We start from the raw sequence: 15,867 nt of genomic DNA, 5'->3' as shown, positions 1-15,867 counted from the left end.
CTTCAGTAATGCTTTGGCAATTCTAGGTCTTTGATGGTTCCATATAAATTTTATTATGATTTGTTCTAGTTCTGTGAAATACGTCCTGGGTAATTTCATAGGGATTGCATTAAATCTGTAGATTGCCTTGGGCAGCGTGACCATTTTAACAATATTGATTCTTCCAATCCAGGAACATGGGATATCTTTCCATTTTTTAAAGTCTTCTTTAATTTCCTTAATCAGTGGTTTATAGTTTCCTGTATATGAGTCTTTCACCTCCCTGGTTAGATTTATTCCTAGGTATTTTATTACTTTGGGTGCTATTTTAAAGGGGATTGTTTCTTTACTTTCTTTTCCTGTTGACTCATCGTTAGTGTAAAGAAATGTAACTGATTTTTGTACATTATTCTTGTAACCTGCTACCTTACTGAATTCTTTGATTAGTTCTAGTAGTTTTTGGGTGGACCTTTTAGAGTTTTCTATGTATAGTATCATGTCATCTGCATATATTGACAATTTTACCTCTTCTTTTCCAATTTGGATCCCCTTTTTTTCTCTCTGTTGCCTCATTGCTGTGTCTAGGACAATGCTTGTGTTTAACGGTCATCCCCCACATCTTGACTTGGTTTTTATCTTCCAGTATGGCCCCCCTGGAGTCTATCAACCAGGCCAGTTAGCAGATCAAACAGTTCTCAATATGTATGGTGGCTATTCAGTGAACCGAGTGTACAGATACCTGCTGGATAAATACAAGGTAAGGACCCTCACATTTTATTACTGTTGCCAATGTGACTTCCCTGGAACCTAGAAAGGAGGGTGAGTTACATATCCTTCTCCTGGGAGATTGATTGTGAATGAAATCAATGAATGTGTAAATGTGTGTGTGATACTGCTGTTTATCAGTAATAAACATGCTCAAGTGCACATATAAATATACACATTGAATTGCCATTTGGTAGCACTATGTAGCTTAAAGAATGTTTTAAAATGTTAATATTGAGTGGTTGTCTTTTGATTTAAGAAATTTGCTTATAAATGATATAATTTTTTGTTAATTATCTTTTTTCCTTTGGGAGGGAGTGCCAAGGTCTCTGGAGGGTCTCTGGTGCCAATGTCATGTTCTTTTGTTTTCTTAGCCAGAAAAATTAGAGCAAGAGTTTTACAAAGATAGTGACCTGTCCATAGGAACCACCATCAACGTGTGGGGAAGGAAAGTGCTCCTCTGTGACTGTGACAAATTCACGAAGACTTATTATAAGACTAAATATGGAATTGGTAAGTGATACATCTGTCAATTAGAAAGTAACATTTAAAACTTAGATCTTTGTTCCCTAGTTAGGATTGATTGTGCTTTTTTGAGTTTCAGATGCTAAGCTCATAAGAGTTACCATTTATTGAGTTATTTGCTAACTACCGGGCATTTATTGTCTTATTTATTCCTGACAAACAACTCTAGAAGGGTAGGCTCATTATCCCCACTTTAGAGGTGAGGAAACCATGGCTTCAAAGGGGCTTACTTGTCAAAGGTCACTCAGCAAGTAAAGGGTGAGTCAAGACTTGAACTTGTCCGCCTGATGCCAAAGGCTTCCATTTTCCTTGGTAGCTCTCTGCCTCACTAGAGTATGGGTACATGCTTTGGTCAAGCCATTGAAATGGAAATCTAAATGCTTTTCTTTTCACTGAATTCTTGCTTACCACGGTGGATATACTTATTTGAGTTCTCTTGGGGGATTCTCTGGTGCCAGTTTGCTCAACCTTTCCTGGTGAGGCTCAGCCAGGTTTCCAGCTTCTCTCTGCTTAGCTGTCAATTCCATTCAGATCAGGTTAGTCCAGTTCAGAATGAAAACCGGTGATCTATTCAGCAGCTACTGGACACAGGTCATTGCAGTAGACTTAGGAGTTATGGAGCTGTGTGAGGACTTTCTAGGCTGGAAGGGGAGCAGAGACCTACAGTTATGTTACACGGTGTTATGAGTCGTTGAAGCAGCTGGAGGATCTGATGTGAAACCTGAAAAACAAACCCCTCCGTTTGTGAAACCTGCCAGCCAGCTCTGCCCTCCTCCTCGGCTCTCTGCCCCAGACTCCAGGTGCCTGCCAGTACTTGGCTAAGAGGGGATGGTGCAAGTCGCTGACCTCCCAGATTGGGATTTAGAGCTCGGGTGTGGGAGACTGACTCCCATAGTCCTCTCTGAACCTTGGAATATTCATATGAACACACTTCCCTAAGTGATCACAGCCTCCTAGAAGACAAGGTGCTTTGTCTCTGGGATGAGACGAGGCTCACCTTACGTGTCTCGGTGTCCCTACTGCATAGTATTCCTGGCCTCCTGGGAATCTATATTGTGGGAGAAGGCACACAGAGCACACAAAGGGGTTGAAATAAAAAAGACTTTGTGTCACTCTTCGGTTCATTAAGAGAATTAGTTCCACCACCTCTGCATGCCAGCTTAGTCCAAATGTGTGGGCCCACGGGGCCAAATTGGTAGCCTCTTCTTGTATTATTTCCTAAAATTAGTCCTCTTTAGTGGACACCGTTGGGCATATTTGTTTTTGGGGCTGAGGGCAAAGGCAGCCAGGACTGTGCAGGTGGTGGCTGCTGTAGAGAAGCTGCCAGTGACCGTTAGATGGTTTGGAAGGATAATTTGGTCTTTAATAAATGTAAATGCCTGTTTAGAATCAACAAGTCTTCAGTGTAGACTTGAAAATTTGAAAAAAATTATATATATATATAATGAGCAGAGAATATATGTATATATTATATAATATATAGTTGTATATGTATAGTAAGTCACTGAAACATTTACCTGTGTCCTACTGAAAGGTGACCCTAATACAAAGGATGTGATAAAGGTTCCAAAATATCATATGATCCTTTAAATATTAAGTCCAACATTTGGTTGATATTTGTCTGTCAGCTTGATTTTGAGAATATAAAGTTTGCACGTGGGAAAATAAACATAGTGCGGGAGAGACATGGTACATTGCTAGTCACTCCCTGGGTTTGTAGGGGGCTTTCAGAGGCAGAGTAAATTCACTGGTGCGCTCTAGATCTAGTGGTCCTCGGCAAATGTGTCAGCTTCAGGTGCCTTGTGGTCCCTTCAGTTGAGCTCTAGTGCTTAATTTCTTCCTGCTCACTTCTTTTGTTCACCCTATAGACTTACTGTATTATATAGAAAAAAAAGTCATGTGTGCCTGTAAAGCTGATATAACATGAGCATTATGCATTTAAACAGAAAATTATGCAAATGCAAAATTATGATGCATTTTATGGTCATGCTGACTTTTTATATTTCTCATAACATATATTAAAATATCCCATTTAACAGACACTATAATTACACAACATTTCTTGAGTAACAACAGTTTACTTAATGTAGCTAACGACTGGAAATTATATCCATGATTCAGGGAGGATGGGAGTGAATCTTCACATTTACTTTTTCTGACTTTTTGGTAATGTTAAATTATTACACTTCGTGTTACTTAGGTAGTTCTGACATTTTAATTTTGTTTGTAATTCATCTGGTTCTAAAAATTCGTAAGACTGACTACATTTTATACATTATATTTCGGTATCCTTGAAGCCCAAACCAGGACAAAGTCCTGGCAATCATTGTAGTCACGTTTCGTTCCTTGTCAGTGACTGTGGTCGGCAGAATACCTGGCGTCTCCACTCTGCAGCACCACAGGAAGGAGCCGACAGCTGCCAACCACACGGCAAAAGCCCTCCCCGAGAGGAAGCCAGGGGGCGATTTCGAATGCAGTGTGCAGCCTTGGTGCTTTAGTACCTTCCCTTACCTAATGCCCCAACATGTTTTGGGGGAGAAAAAAGTGGCAGACGGGCTAAGAGAAGGAGTTGGCTCTGGTCCCAAGAAAGGTGCATGAGTAAGCTTTCTATTTATGGAGAAGCAGAGAGCTTGATAGAATTCCAAGAGATCTATGTAGCCCCGTGTAAAACCCAGTCTGACTCCTAAAAAGATGAGATTCTTTTGTGCATCTCAGGATTCTAAAGAGGAGGTCAGTTCTTCCACAAAACAATCCAGTGTGACTCCCCCCGTAGGCAGCCTGGCTATCCCGCTAGCCCCAGCTGGCCTGCTGGGCTCGAGCGTGTCACTCCCTCATTATTTCACGTGCATGAGTGCGGACTGGCAGATGGAGGCCTGTTGGACTTTCCTGTAGCATGAAGGTTGGAAAAGGCTCCAGGGGCTCTAGCAGGTGTTTCTTTCACTGAAGGGACAGGGATTTGAATGTAAACCATTCTTACCTAGAATTCCTGTCTTAGGTTATTCTTTGTCTGTAAGAGGACTTAGCATCGATTCTTAGTGGCTGAGACACCCAAACTAGTAACAAGACCATTCATTCCCATTGTCTTTGAATACTTATTAGGCTGTACTGACATTAAGGATGAGCAAGAAACTTAAAGCACCTCTAATTTTGTAGAGTCATTTCTGGCCCTCTCTGAACTAGAAGCAGCAGGGCATCCAAGATGAGAGTTTAATGATCATTTGAGCAAATCAGCCATCCAACGGTGCAGGGACAGGGGTAGAATTTGCTTCTGGTCTCACCACATGGCCTTGATGGACCTAACAATTTGGCCTTTTCTTTTTTTTTTTTTTTTAACCTCTCCTATGAAGTAAAGAGGGTTGAGGATTAGATTTCTAATGGGATTTCTAAGGGGATGGATGATTTCTAAGGGGTTTCTAGCTATAGCTAGAAAATGATGTGATTCACTAATTATTTGACCCCAAAATGAACATCCCACCAAACTCATTTGACCTGGGTATTGGGTACAAGCAGAGGTGGATTTACCTTAAAGTTAATTAAGCTTAAGCTCTAGGGTTCTTTCTTTGCAGGGGCCCCAATTCCAAGGCCCTGGGCCTCATTTTGTCTTAATTATTTGGCATTCTTGGTCTTGAAGAGCTTCTCCCAAATTATATAAGCTTCAGGCCTCCTGAAACCTGGGTTCATATCTGCGTTGCTAGAACATCAGAGATGAACATTGAGATAATTAAAGGCTTTTCCCAGCATCGTTTCCAACTGAGATGGTGAATAGTAAATCACTGGGAAGGAGTATTAAGACTTAACCTTTTAAAGATCTATCACCTCTCTGTAAATTTGTTGGAATCTAGTCAATTGTGGATGGACATTCAATATATATGTTTTTACAAATCTCCTGGAATTAGAGGAATCAAACTGTTTGAAAGACAGTTGTGTCTCAGGATCCAGCAGAGTGTCAGTGTAAGAAGATATTTGAGAAGATGCTTTGTGAAAAAAAATGTATACTTTTTCATCAGATGTTTTTGTTAATACCTGAAACCTGCAGGATGCTGGGCTGATGGAAAACCAGAGACAGGAAACTTACTCAGGTGCGAATCCAGACCACTGTGAATATATGCAATTACCCAGAGAAATGAGATCTTGAGTCAGGATATCCAAAAAAGATTGTGGTGTTACAAAAATCAGGCATGGTAGAGTGGAACAGTTCTCGGCATTTACACACTAGATGGCACTGTGGGTGCAGAGGAAAGCTCTAAATTGATTCTTTTGTTACTTAAATCTGTTGCAAAAATTATGTAGTTGAGAAAACAACACTGTGTTATAAAACCTGTAATTTGGGGTGGGGGGAGGTATAGAATGCAGTCTTAATTACTTTGAGATTCAATATGTGTCCTCTTTTGGTTAGACTACTTAGATTAGTATATAAAGTTGTATGGATATGTCCCCTGTTAGGAGAAACTGATCATGCCCCGATTTTCTAATAATCACGTTGCGCTCTCCCTGCCGTCCCTATGGTCCTTTCTCTGAAATGAAGGTACCAGTTAGTGGTGTGTTTCATGTAACAGTTCACAATGATAGGGTCTGCTGCAGTTCTGCCTAATTCCAAGATGTGAACTTTCCTCTTTATTACCAAAGCTTCTCTTTAATTGCCCCAAAAATAGCAGTAAGAGAGGCTCCCTAGTCACTTCCATACCAACAGTCTGGCTGTCCCCTTCCCCCGAGCCAGTGAGAAATAGTTGATGGCATCCTCTTTGCCAGTATGTCTTCTGTAAGCAGTTTCTGTTAGGCTGGAACAATACTCTTTTGGTGATTATGCTTGCGGGGATTTCACACAAAGGCTGTTAGGAAGTCTAAGGAATGGGAAGGTTGAAAACATTTTCAAATCAGAGGTAGAAAGAGCCTCAAACCCTTAGCCTTTTGATTAATCTGTATGAAGACAAAAAATCCCTCAGTTTTAAGACTGCAGTTGCCTTGGAGGACAAATTGATGCACATTTTCAGTTAGAGAGACATGCAGTCAACCTGTACTTTTGCTTCTGTTAGAACTTTGGCAATGGAAAAGGAAATCTTTGCTTATGTAAAACTCCATTCAGTCACAAATGGGAACACCTATGGGATACTCAACATATGGGAAAAAGTAGAAATTAGATTCTGTGGGTTGTTTTGTTGCTTTGTTTCGTTTTGTTTTACAAAAGATCCTGGCATCATCTTTGCTATTTGTGCTGGGATACACACAGGTGACTGGGATCTGCTGAGGCAATGTGTTATCTGCTCTGGAGCACGCACTTGCTTCTCAGAGAGGAGTACCTCACAGCTCCCAGGCTGTGTCTCCAGCTCTTTCTCCATGTCTCCTTTCTCACAGATGATAAATGAATAAAGGAAGTCCACAGTACTAACCACTTACCACTCCCATTGAGAGAGTAGGCAGTGGCTGTTTTAAAAGTTCTGTTTTTTTGGTTCGGGTTTTATTTATTTATTTATATTTACTTATTTGTTTTGTGGCTCCGTCACATTTCAGTTCAGTTGCAGTCTTTCTTTGGCCAGTAACAAGAGCAGCCTGGAGCAGCGGCTGGTGAGAAGTTTTGTTTTGTTTTTTTTAACTGAATAGTAAAGTGCCAAGGCCTGGAGTTGAGTTGGAGGAGGGGAGAGGGCTTAAAAAGTGGGCGCAGGAGGAGGTGCCCTCAGATGGGGAAGGTAAAGGCAAAAAAAAGTCAGAAGTCAGTCCTGTTTGGAAAGGAATTTGATTAGTGAGTGTTGACTAAAGATAGCACAGGGCTACATTACAGGTTAAAATATGGAATGGGTGGTGTAAAGTTCCAAGTTCGAATTTTCATATCATTGGAAAAATCAGGGAAAAACAAAAACTGTTCTAAAACGGGGATGTGATGACAAAAGATAAATGTTTACTTATTCGACACAGACAGTTTCTTTTTTTTTTCTTTCTTTTGAACCATTGGCGATTATTGAGTGAGTTCTGTGGTTTCTGTAAACATGATTGAAACCTGCCCTCACAGGATTTCGCTGTGTTTTGTTTGAAAGAGTTTAAAATAGTCCACAAAGATCTCCATGTTCGTCTTGAAAACATAACAAACCTTTCAAAATAGCCATAATCAGGGCAAAAAAAAAATATTGATGTTTCATTTGCCTTTGTTTTGTTGTAGAGAACTTTACCTCGATTTCATGCAAGGCCCCATCTCCTCCAAAAATAGAAAGGAAATTTCCACCTTATACCGGCTTTGGTTCTGAAGAGGATTCTCTCCGCTCCTGCATAGGCCTCATGCCCACACCTCATCAGAGGGACTTGAAGAAGTTCATGGAAAAAGACAGGTGCTTGAGGGAACCATTATTTGAGTCTGATCTTTCCCAGATGTGTTCGGGGTTTATAATATTGTCCTCATGACAAAACAGATGATACTTAATTTATCTCACTTCAAGTCCAGGGACATGTTATATAGCTTTTTAATGAAGTTGATTAATATATAAGTGTTAACAGGTTCTTCAATGCTTATTTTATTTATTTTCTTCCAGCTTCATTGAGAAAAAATTGACATACAATATTTGTCAAGTTATAAGTTTAAAATGTACAGCATGATGCTTTGATATATATATATTGAAAAATGATCACCACAGTAAGATTAGTTAAGATCCATCACCTCACATAGTTAGAATTTTTTTTTCTTGTGATGAGAACTTCTAAGATTTACTCTCTTAGAAACTTTCAGATATATAATACAGTATTATTGACTGTAGTCATCATGTTGTGTGTTACGTTCCCAGAACTTATTTATCTTATAGCTGGAAGTTTGTACCTCTTGATCCCCTTTACCCAATTCCCCCAACCTCCTCACCCCAGCCCCTGGCAACCATGAATCTGATCTCTATTTTTATGAGTTTGGGTTTTTTTTTTTTAAGATTCTACATATAAGTGAGATCATGCAATACTTGTCTTTGTCTGACTTATTTTACTTAGCATAATGCCCTCAAGGTCCATCCATGTTGTCTCAAATGGCAGGATTTCCCTTTTTATGGTTGAATAATACTCCGTTATGTGCATGTGTGTGTATGTATGAGATATATAAACATATATATATATATATGTTTCTTTATCCATTTATCTGTCAATGGATATTTTGATTGTTTCCCTGTCTTAGCTATTGCAAATAATGCTGCAGTGAACATGGGGGTACTGATATCTTTTTGGAACAGTGCTTTCATTTCTTTTGCATATATATCCATAAGTAGAATTGCTGGATCATATGGTAGTTCTATTTTTAATTTTTTGAAGAGACGCTATACTGTTTTCTATAGTGGTTACACCACTTTACATTCCCACCAATAGAGCAGAAGTGTTCTCGATTCTCCACATGCTCACATTGAGTGGTTATCTTAATGTGTCGCCTGGAAACCCTTCAAGCCATCTTATCCCCAATTTTATATTGCCTTTCCATGTATATGCATATATATATGCCTTTCCATATACATCTCTCCTCAAGATGGTCCCTAGGAAATGGTGTAGATTAGAGGTCAACAAACTTTTTCCGAAAGAGTCAGATAGTAAATATTTTTGGCTTTGCAGGCCACACGGCCTCTGTCACAACCACTTAGCTCTGCCGTTGTAGCATGAAAGCAGCCACAGTGGGTAAACAAATGTGTAACTACATTCCAGTAAAACTTGTTTATAGACATCGACATTTGAATTTCATATAATTTTTACATATCACAAAATACTCTTCTTTTGATTGTTTTCAATCTTTTAAAAATGTGCAGACTATCCTTAGCTCACAGGCCATACAAAAGCAGGTGGCGGAATGTATTTGGGCCCAGAGGCTGTATACAGTTTACCTACCCCTGGGATAGTAGCTTTTGTGATTTGTAAGTGTTTTTTAGAATGTTATTTGGTAATTACTGTGGTTTTACTTTGAGAGGTTTGGTTGAATTCAGTAGCCATAGATTGCTCACATGGTGGACTATAATTTCAAAAGATGGACTTTCCAAAGTGTTCCTAAGATATATGAGGAAAGATGTACCCCTGAGTCATGTGTATAGATAGATGTGGGCACTGCTCAGGGCTGTTTTTTGCTTCTGCAGGGAAAGCAGGCCGTGGAGAAAGAAGCTGATGGGGGAGAGTGGTGGGAAAATGTTGCAGATGCTTGAATAGGATGTGAGCTAAACGTTGAAGCCCTGCATGAGCGAAATAATGGGTCAGGAGAACCTGTGGAGGAAGATGATAAAAGGGAACATGTAGTAAGAGCAGGAGAGGAGAACAGGGCAGCATCCTGAATCTGATCAAACTGAATGGCATCACATGCTGTGGTAGAATATTTTGAGGTACAGAGGATAGTTTTGCTGTAAATTGTAAAAATGGTGAAAATATGTTCAGAATTGTACAGAACGTCTAAAAGGCTACCTTTGTCGTGACATGCTGTCCCTTGTCTTTTAAGAAATAACCTTTTGTTTTTAAGGACTTGGGAGTTTTGTCTTTAAGTTGCAGAGTTGATGCTGCTCAAACTGTGGTCCTCATACTGGTTGGAAATACAAATTCTTGTGCCTTGCCCCTGACCTCCAGAGGCAGACTCTCTCGGGGTGGGGCCCGGTCCTGTGTTTTAACAAGCCTTCCAGGGGGCGGTTCCATGGTGGGCACCAGGGTTTGAGAACCACTGCTTTTGATCACAGAAGAGGGACCCAAACTCATACTCCATGTTCCCTTAGAGAGAGCAGTGTTTACAGCGAGATTCGAGGGCAGGACTTTTGGTGGCTACTTTTCACTAACTGCTGTTTTTAAGGGCAGCCACCCGAAGGAGGCGGGCAGGAAGAATGTCCCTATTGTAAAAGGAGAGGGAATTTTTCTTATAAGTAAACAAGATGAAACATGATCTAGGATGTTGCTTCTGGAACCCAGGGGGAAAACGGTTCCTTGTGGGTAATTGTCTTAGTCTCTCTTTCTGTCTGCACCACGTCAACTTGCCCACAGAGCACTGACTGTAGACAGCATTCTACGTTCTGGTCATGCTGTTGTGGCTGGAGGACGGTGGTAGAGGCACGAATGCCTCTAATTTCTTTTCTTTCTGTCCACTGCTCGTTCTGTGCCAGGAATACAACTCCCTCAAGCTCCTCCCACACAGTGACCTTGTTTCCATGGAAACTGGCACATTCAGCTGGAGACTTATACATGAGTTTGAATAACCCAAGGTTTTAAAAGCGTGAGAACCTAAGGAAGATGATGCTCACAAAGCATACAAAGAATAGTTTCTAAATGCAAATAAATAAACCGTGAATTGAGACGTGCAATACTACGTAACATGTGTTGATTATGTATATTGCTGTTGAAAGTTTTTCCTGGGTGCTCACTGTTACATGAGGTTAATAGTGATCTACTGTGAGTCGTTGGAGGAGATAGTTTCAAATTCAAGCATATGAGGTTTTTGATGGAATGAGGACCTTTATTGTCTGGGGAAAAATTCACTGGTGGCCTGCTGGGCAGATTGTCTAGTCTGACTTGGGAGAACCCGAGTAATAATATCTTTCTTGCTGCACCTGGCTGAATTAGTTACTTTGTCCTCCATGTGCTCACAATCCTCTGCTGATCACACCTCTAATAATAATATTACTAATAAAAAGCAATTTGTGTTTATGGTGTGCTAACTACTTTACAATACTCGATCTCATTTAATCCTCAAAACAACCTCATAAAGTAGATACTATTATTGTACCCATTCTTCACATGAGGAAACTGAGGCTCAGAGAGGCTATACAATGTGCCCAAGCTCACACAGCTAATCTTTAGTTGAACTAGGATTTGAACCCAGGGAAGCCTGGCTCCTGGAGTTCACCTTTCTTGCCACAGAACCTGTACTTAACACAGTGTGGACCAGTTACTTGTTTATATCTAGAGCAAGAGCTCCTTGAGGGCAGGGACTGGCTTTATTGCTTCTCTCACAGTTAGAGCAGTGCTGGCTGTATACTTGGGTTCAATCAGTATTTTGTCCAATAAGAGAAGGAATGATGAATAAATGAGTAAATAGAATGAACATTCACCCTTTTAGTTCTTAATGAATGACAGAATAGACAGTTATCCCAGACTTGTGTTATTCCTAATCAAATAGCATCTAAAAATTCATTTAATCTTAACCTCTGACTTATTTCAGATATTGTCCATCTGCTGTCTCCTTCAGTTATTTCCCCTTTAAAAAAGTTTTTCCCCTCAATAAAAATAAACCTTCACACCTCTTCTAACCATAAGATTATGGCTGTCTTTAAGGTTTTCAGTAAGTCTGTAGCCCTGGGTGAGCCATTCATTTTCTTAGTCAACAAATGAGTACCTGCTATGTGCCAAACACTGATCTTGGGGCTTGGCATACATCAGTGAACAAAGCAGACACAAAGCCCTGCCCTCATAGAACTTACATTCTAGCTGGAGAAGGCAGGAAATAAACAATAAAGATAATACAGAAGTACATTCTGTAGTATATAAAAGGTATTAAAGTACTATGGAAAAATAAAGAAGGTAGTAAGTTGCTATGAAAAGAATAAAGGGGAGCTTGGAGTGTGGGACTGAGGATCACCCATTTTCTATTTTAAACAGTATGGCCTGGATGGACCTTACTGAGGAGAGGAAACATTTTCTAGGCAGAAGGAACAGTCAGTGTAAAGGCCCTGAGCAAGGAGCAGGCTTGGGATGCACAGGGAGCAGGCAGGAGGTCAACATGGATACAAAAGATGAGTAATGGGCAGAATAGACAGATTAAGAGAGGTCCTGGGTGATCAGATCTCATAGGGCCTTGCAGATCATTGTAAGGATTCTTTTGACTGTAAGGGATGAGAGGAGCCATTGGGAGATTTGAGCAGAGGAGTGACTTGATCTGATTTACACAGTAAAAGAATCACTCCAGATGCATTGTTGAGAGTAGACTGTAAAAGGGCAATGGTGGAAGTAAAGATGAGTCAGGAGGCTACTGCAGTAGTCCAAGAGAAGTTATGATGGCTCGATCTGGGCGAGTGCCATGGAAGTGATGAGAAATGGCAGATTCTGGAAATATTTTGAAGGTTGATTCAATAGGATTTCCTGGCAGATTGGATATGATGTGTGAAGGAAGAGGTAACGACTCCCAAGGTTTCTCCAGCTAGGAAGATGGAGTTGCCATCTACTGAGATGAAAAGACTGTAGTTAGAGTAGATTTGGGGCAAGAACAGAAGTTGTTTTGGAACAAGTTAAGTTTGAGATGTCTATTAGTTATCTAGTGATGATACTGAGTTGCCAACTGGATAAATGAGTCTGGGGTTCGAGAGAGAGGTCTGAGCTAGAGGTAGAACTTTGGAAATCATCAGCATGTAGCTAGTATTGAAAGCGTGAGACTAGAAGAAATCACCAAAGGAGTGAGTATACACAGAGAAGTGGGTGACCAGGTTATTCCTTGTTATCCCTGGGACACCCCAAATTAAGAGCTTGAGGAAACAAGGAGGAACCAGCAGAGGAGAGTGAAAAGGAGCAAGCAAGGAGGTAGGAGCAAAACCAAGAGAATATAGGATCCTGGAAGCCAAGTGAAGCGAGAGTGTCATGGAAGAAGGGGTGATCGTTTGTACCAAGTGCTGCTGATTGGTGAAGTTAGACATAAAAATGAACCATTGGAATTGGCATTTGTGGAGATCATTGTTGACCTTGACAAGAGTAGTTTAGGGAGAGCAAACCTAATGGAAATGGATTTAAGAGTGAATGGGAGAAGAATTCAAGACAGTGACTATAGATAACTCCAGGCTGTGTGTAGAAAAAAATTAAGACATAGCTGCTGGACCTGGGAATTTGTCATTTGTTTTGAGACAGTGGGAAGAAACACATTTTAAAAAAAGCCAATCAATAATACAAAGTCTATACATGCTAAGTTGGGTGCCATGGATAACAATTGGTGCAGAAGGCGTGAATAGGAGGTCAGCTGAGTGGGCAGCCATGGTCAAGATGAGCTCTACTGATGGGGGCCCAAATGGATGGACAGGACTCTGGGCAGGCATAGAAAAAGATGAGGGTGTACCCTGGGAGAAGGGATGACACCAAGTGAAGACTGGAAGTAGAAACAAGCACAGTGTGGGGCACTAAATGAAGTGGCCTGTGTGACTTGACTAGGGTGTGTATTGTAGGTAGTCATGACAAATAGCTGTCTGTGTATGTATTTGAACCTGACTGTTGATGGCTCAGAAAGCCAGATTGAGCAGTATCGGTGGTATGATCGGAAGCAGGGAAAACGTTGAAGTTTTTTTGAGTGCTGGGAGTATTGTGATAAAAAGAGTTGTTTAGAGAAGTTTAATAATTAGCTTATTAGTCAAGGAAATAATCTGAAGATACATGCAAGTGTTTTTCAAAGTGTGCTCTGGGGATAAGTTCACCAGAATCTCCTGGGGAGCTTTTTAAAAATGCAGGATTCTGGAGATGCAAGCTAAACTACTGAATCCATATCTCTGGGGGTAGGACTCTGGGTTCCGTATATTTAACAAGCTCCCCAGGTGACTTTCATACACAATAAAGTTTGTGAACTACTGGTCTAAAGATTTTGTTTGAGTAGATTACATTCCTGATTGATAAGCTCTCTAGAAAACTAGACTTAGGTGACAAAAAGGTGTATTAAACATGAGAAATCCATACTTAATGTACACACTTACAAATTTATAAAAGTTTTAAGAAACGAAATTTGCAGCAGTATACATTTGGCCTGACATTAGACCTCATTCAGTTGTTTCAGTGATATTTGAAGCATCTGTAAAAGTTATGGGTCTTTCATGAGAGAGGGGTTACCAAATCTGTTTGTTACTTATAAATCCAATTATATACCAGGGAATATGGTTGACAAGATATAGCGGCTCCCCCCACCCCCTCCGCCATGCAGTGTGATGTCTGTCTGAAGCCTGGGAAACTAGGGACTAAGAAAATAGCTCTGGAGATCTGGCTGTTTTACTTGAGCTGTCCTGGGGCTAGCCTTCCAAATTGTTACTTTCCATTTCACTTGAGGCCTCCAGCTGGGAATCACGGTGCCATGCTCTTTCAGCCCGGCTTCCTTGGACAGTCAGAGAAAGGGGTGGAGAAAAGCACCGTTTGCCTCTGCAGATCAGAAATAAGCTTTTTTGTTCCTTTTTAAATCACTGCGACCACAAAGGAGAGAATGAATTTGAACATAGGAGAATCTAAAAGCAAGGACCTCCCTACCTAGAGTTGTGACAGGGAAGGGCCAAAGTACATGGTTTATTTTACTCTGTGCCTCCTTGCGACAACAATTTTGATTATCAAAGACCTCCCAAAGGATTTCGTATTTGCCATGCAGTCCACCTTTCACTAGCTGGTATCCACAGACTGGCTTCTGCTGACAGACCATAAATTAATTTCTTCAATGACCAGGCAATTGATTTGGGGAACTTTTGATTCTAGAATTTGATCTCCTCTTCAGTCTACTAGACCATTCTATTCATGCATAGAATTCTAAGTGCAAAATCCAATCTATACAGATTTTTTAACAACTTTGTACAAACATTTATTGAGTACTTAGAATGTAAAAAGTGTTATGTTAGACAGCGATTAATAACATGTGGTCCTTGCCTTCAGAAAACAGACTTGTAACGGCGACTTAACAGTATGAGTGACAAGTGTTGTGAAAGGGGAGGTCTATCATATTTAATATAGCATTTGAAAGGGGAAAGGTAATTTTTTAAAACTTTTTTTAATTTTTTAATTTTTAAAATTTTTTCTTGCTGACACGATTGGTGTGATTGTTGACCAGCTTTATGAGTAGGGAGCAACCATTTCATGCAGATGATTTGAGCAGTGCGTTTATGACATTTGTTGTGGGTACATTTTCCCAGTGTGTTACCCCGGATATCAAAACGATAAGTAATATTTTAATCAACTGAGAAAATACCTCTGCATTATAGATTTAGAGACCTAATAAGAAGATGGTTGAACTTTTTCAGCCTCCGAGAGTTTATGCTACTGTCTTAAAACCATAGCACACCTGGGGGATGGGAAGTGGGTAAAATGGATGAAGGGGGTCAAAGGTGCAAACTTCTAGTTATAAAATATTTTAAGTCATGGGGATGTGATGTACAGCATGATGGTGATAGTCAATAATGCTGTAGTACATATTTCAAAATTGCTAAGAGAGTAGATCTTAAAAGTTACCATCATGAGAAAAACATTTTTGTAATTAGGTGTGGTGATGGATGTTAACTAGACTGATTGTGGTGATCATCTCACAATATATACAAATATCAAATCATTGTGTTGTACACCGGAAGCTAATCTAATGTTATGTGTCAATTATACCTCAATTTAAAAAAACCAGAGCATACCTTTTGCAGGGTTTTTGTTGTTGTTGTTACATGCATAATGTGTGGAAGATTACTTGTATAATGTTATAATCCTCATTTTTCTTCCATTTAGCTATGGCGACATAAGCAACAGGCTCCGGTTTTTTGCAAAACTAATTACAAAAAAACGTGCTGAAATGGACAGGCTGTTTATTATTTCCTATTTTTTCAGTGATGACACAATTTCAGTGTTTGAACCCATAGAGAGGAATTCAGGTAAGAGACGTCACCTTTTGTAGCAATTTCCTCAGAACAGTTAACTGTC

General features: G+C 40.1%; 1 protein-coding gene across 1 annotated transcript in view; it reads left to right on the top strand.

Annotated features, from left to right (window-relative positions):
- EFHC2 (EF-hand domain containing 2) overlaps positions 1-15,867 on the top strand; it is a 178,178-nt gene that overhangs the window by 86,157 nt on the left and 76,154 nt on the right. Inside the window, exons 6-9 of the mRNA XM_015247248.3 lie at positions 623-736; positions 1,119-1,257; positions 7,421-7,586; positions 15,676-15,818. Coding sequence (XP_015102734.2) covers positions 623-736; positions 1,119-1,257; positions 7,421-7,586; positions 15,676-15,818 — 562 coding nt within the window. The remainder of the gene's footprint in view (positions 1-622; positions 737-1,118; positions 1,258-7,420; positions 7,587-15,675; positions 15,819-15,867) is intronic.

Source organism: Vicugna pacos, chromosome X, assembly GCF_048564905.1.
Source record: "Vicugna pacos chromosome X, VicPac4, whole genome shotgun sequence".
Lineage (NCBI taxonomy): Eukaryota > Metazoa > Chordata > Mammalia > Artiodactyla > Camelidae > Vicugna > Vicugna pacos.
Note: the sequence above shows the minus strand (reverse complement) of the source record. Positions and strands in the feature narration are given on the sequence as shown.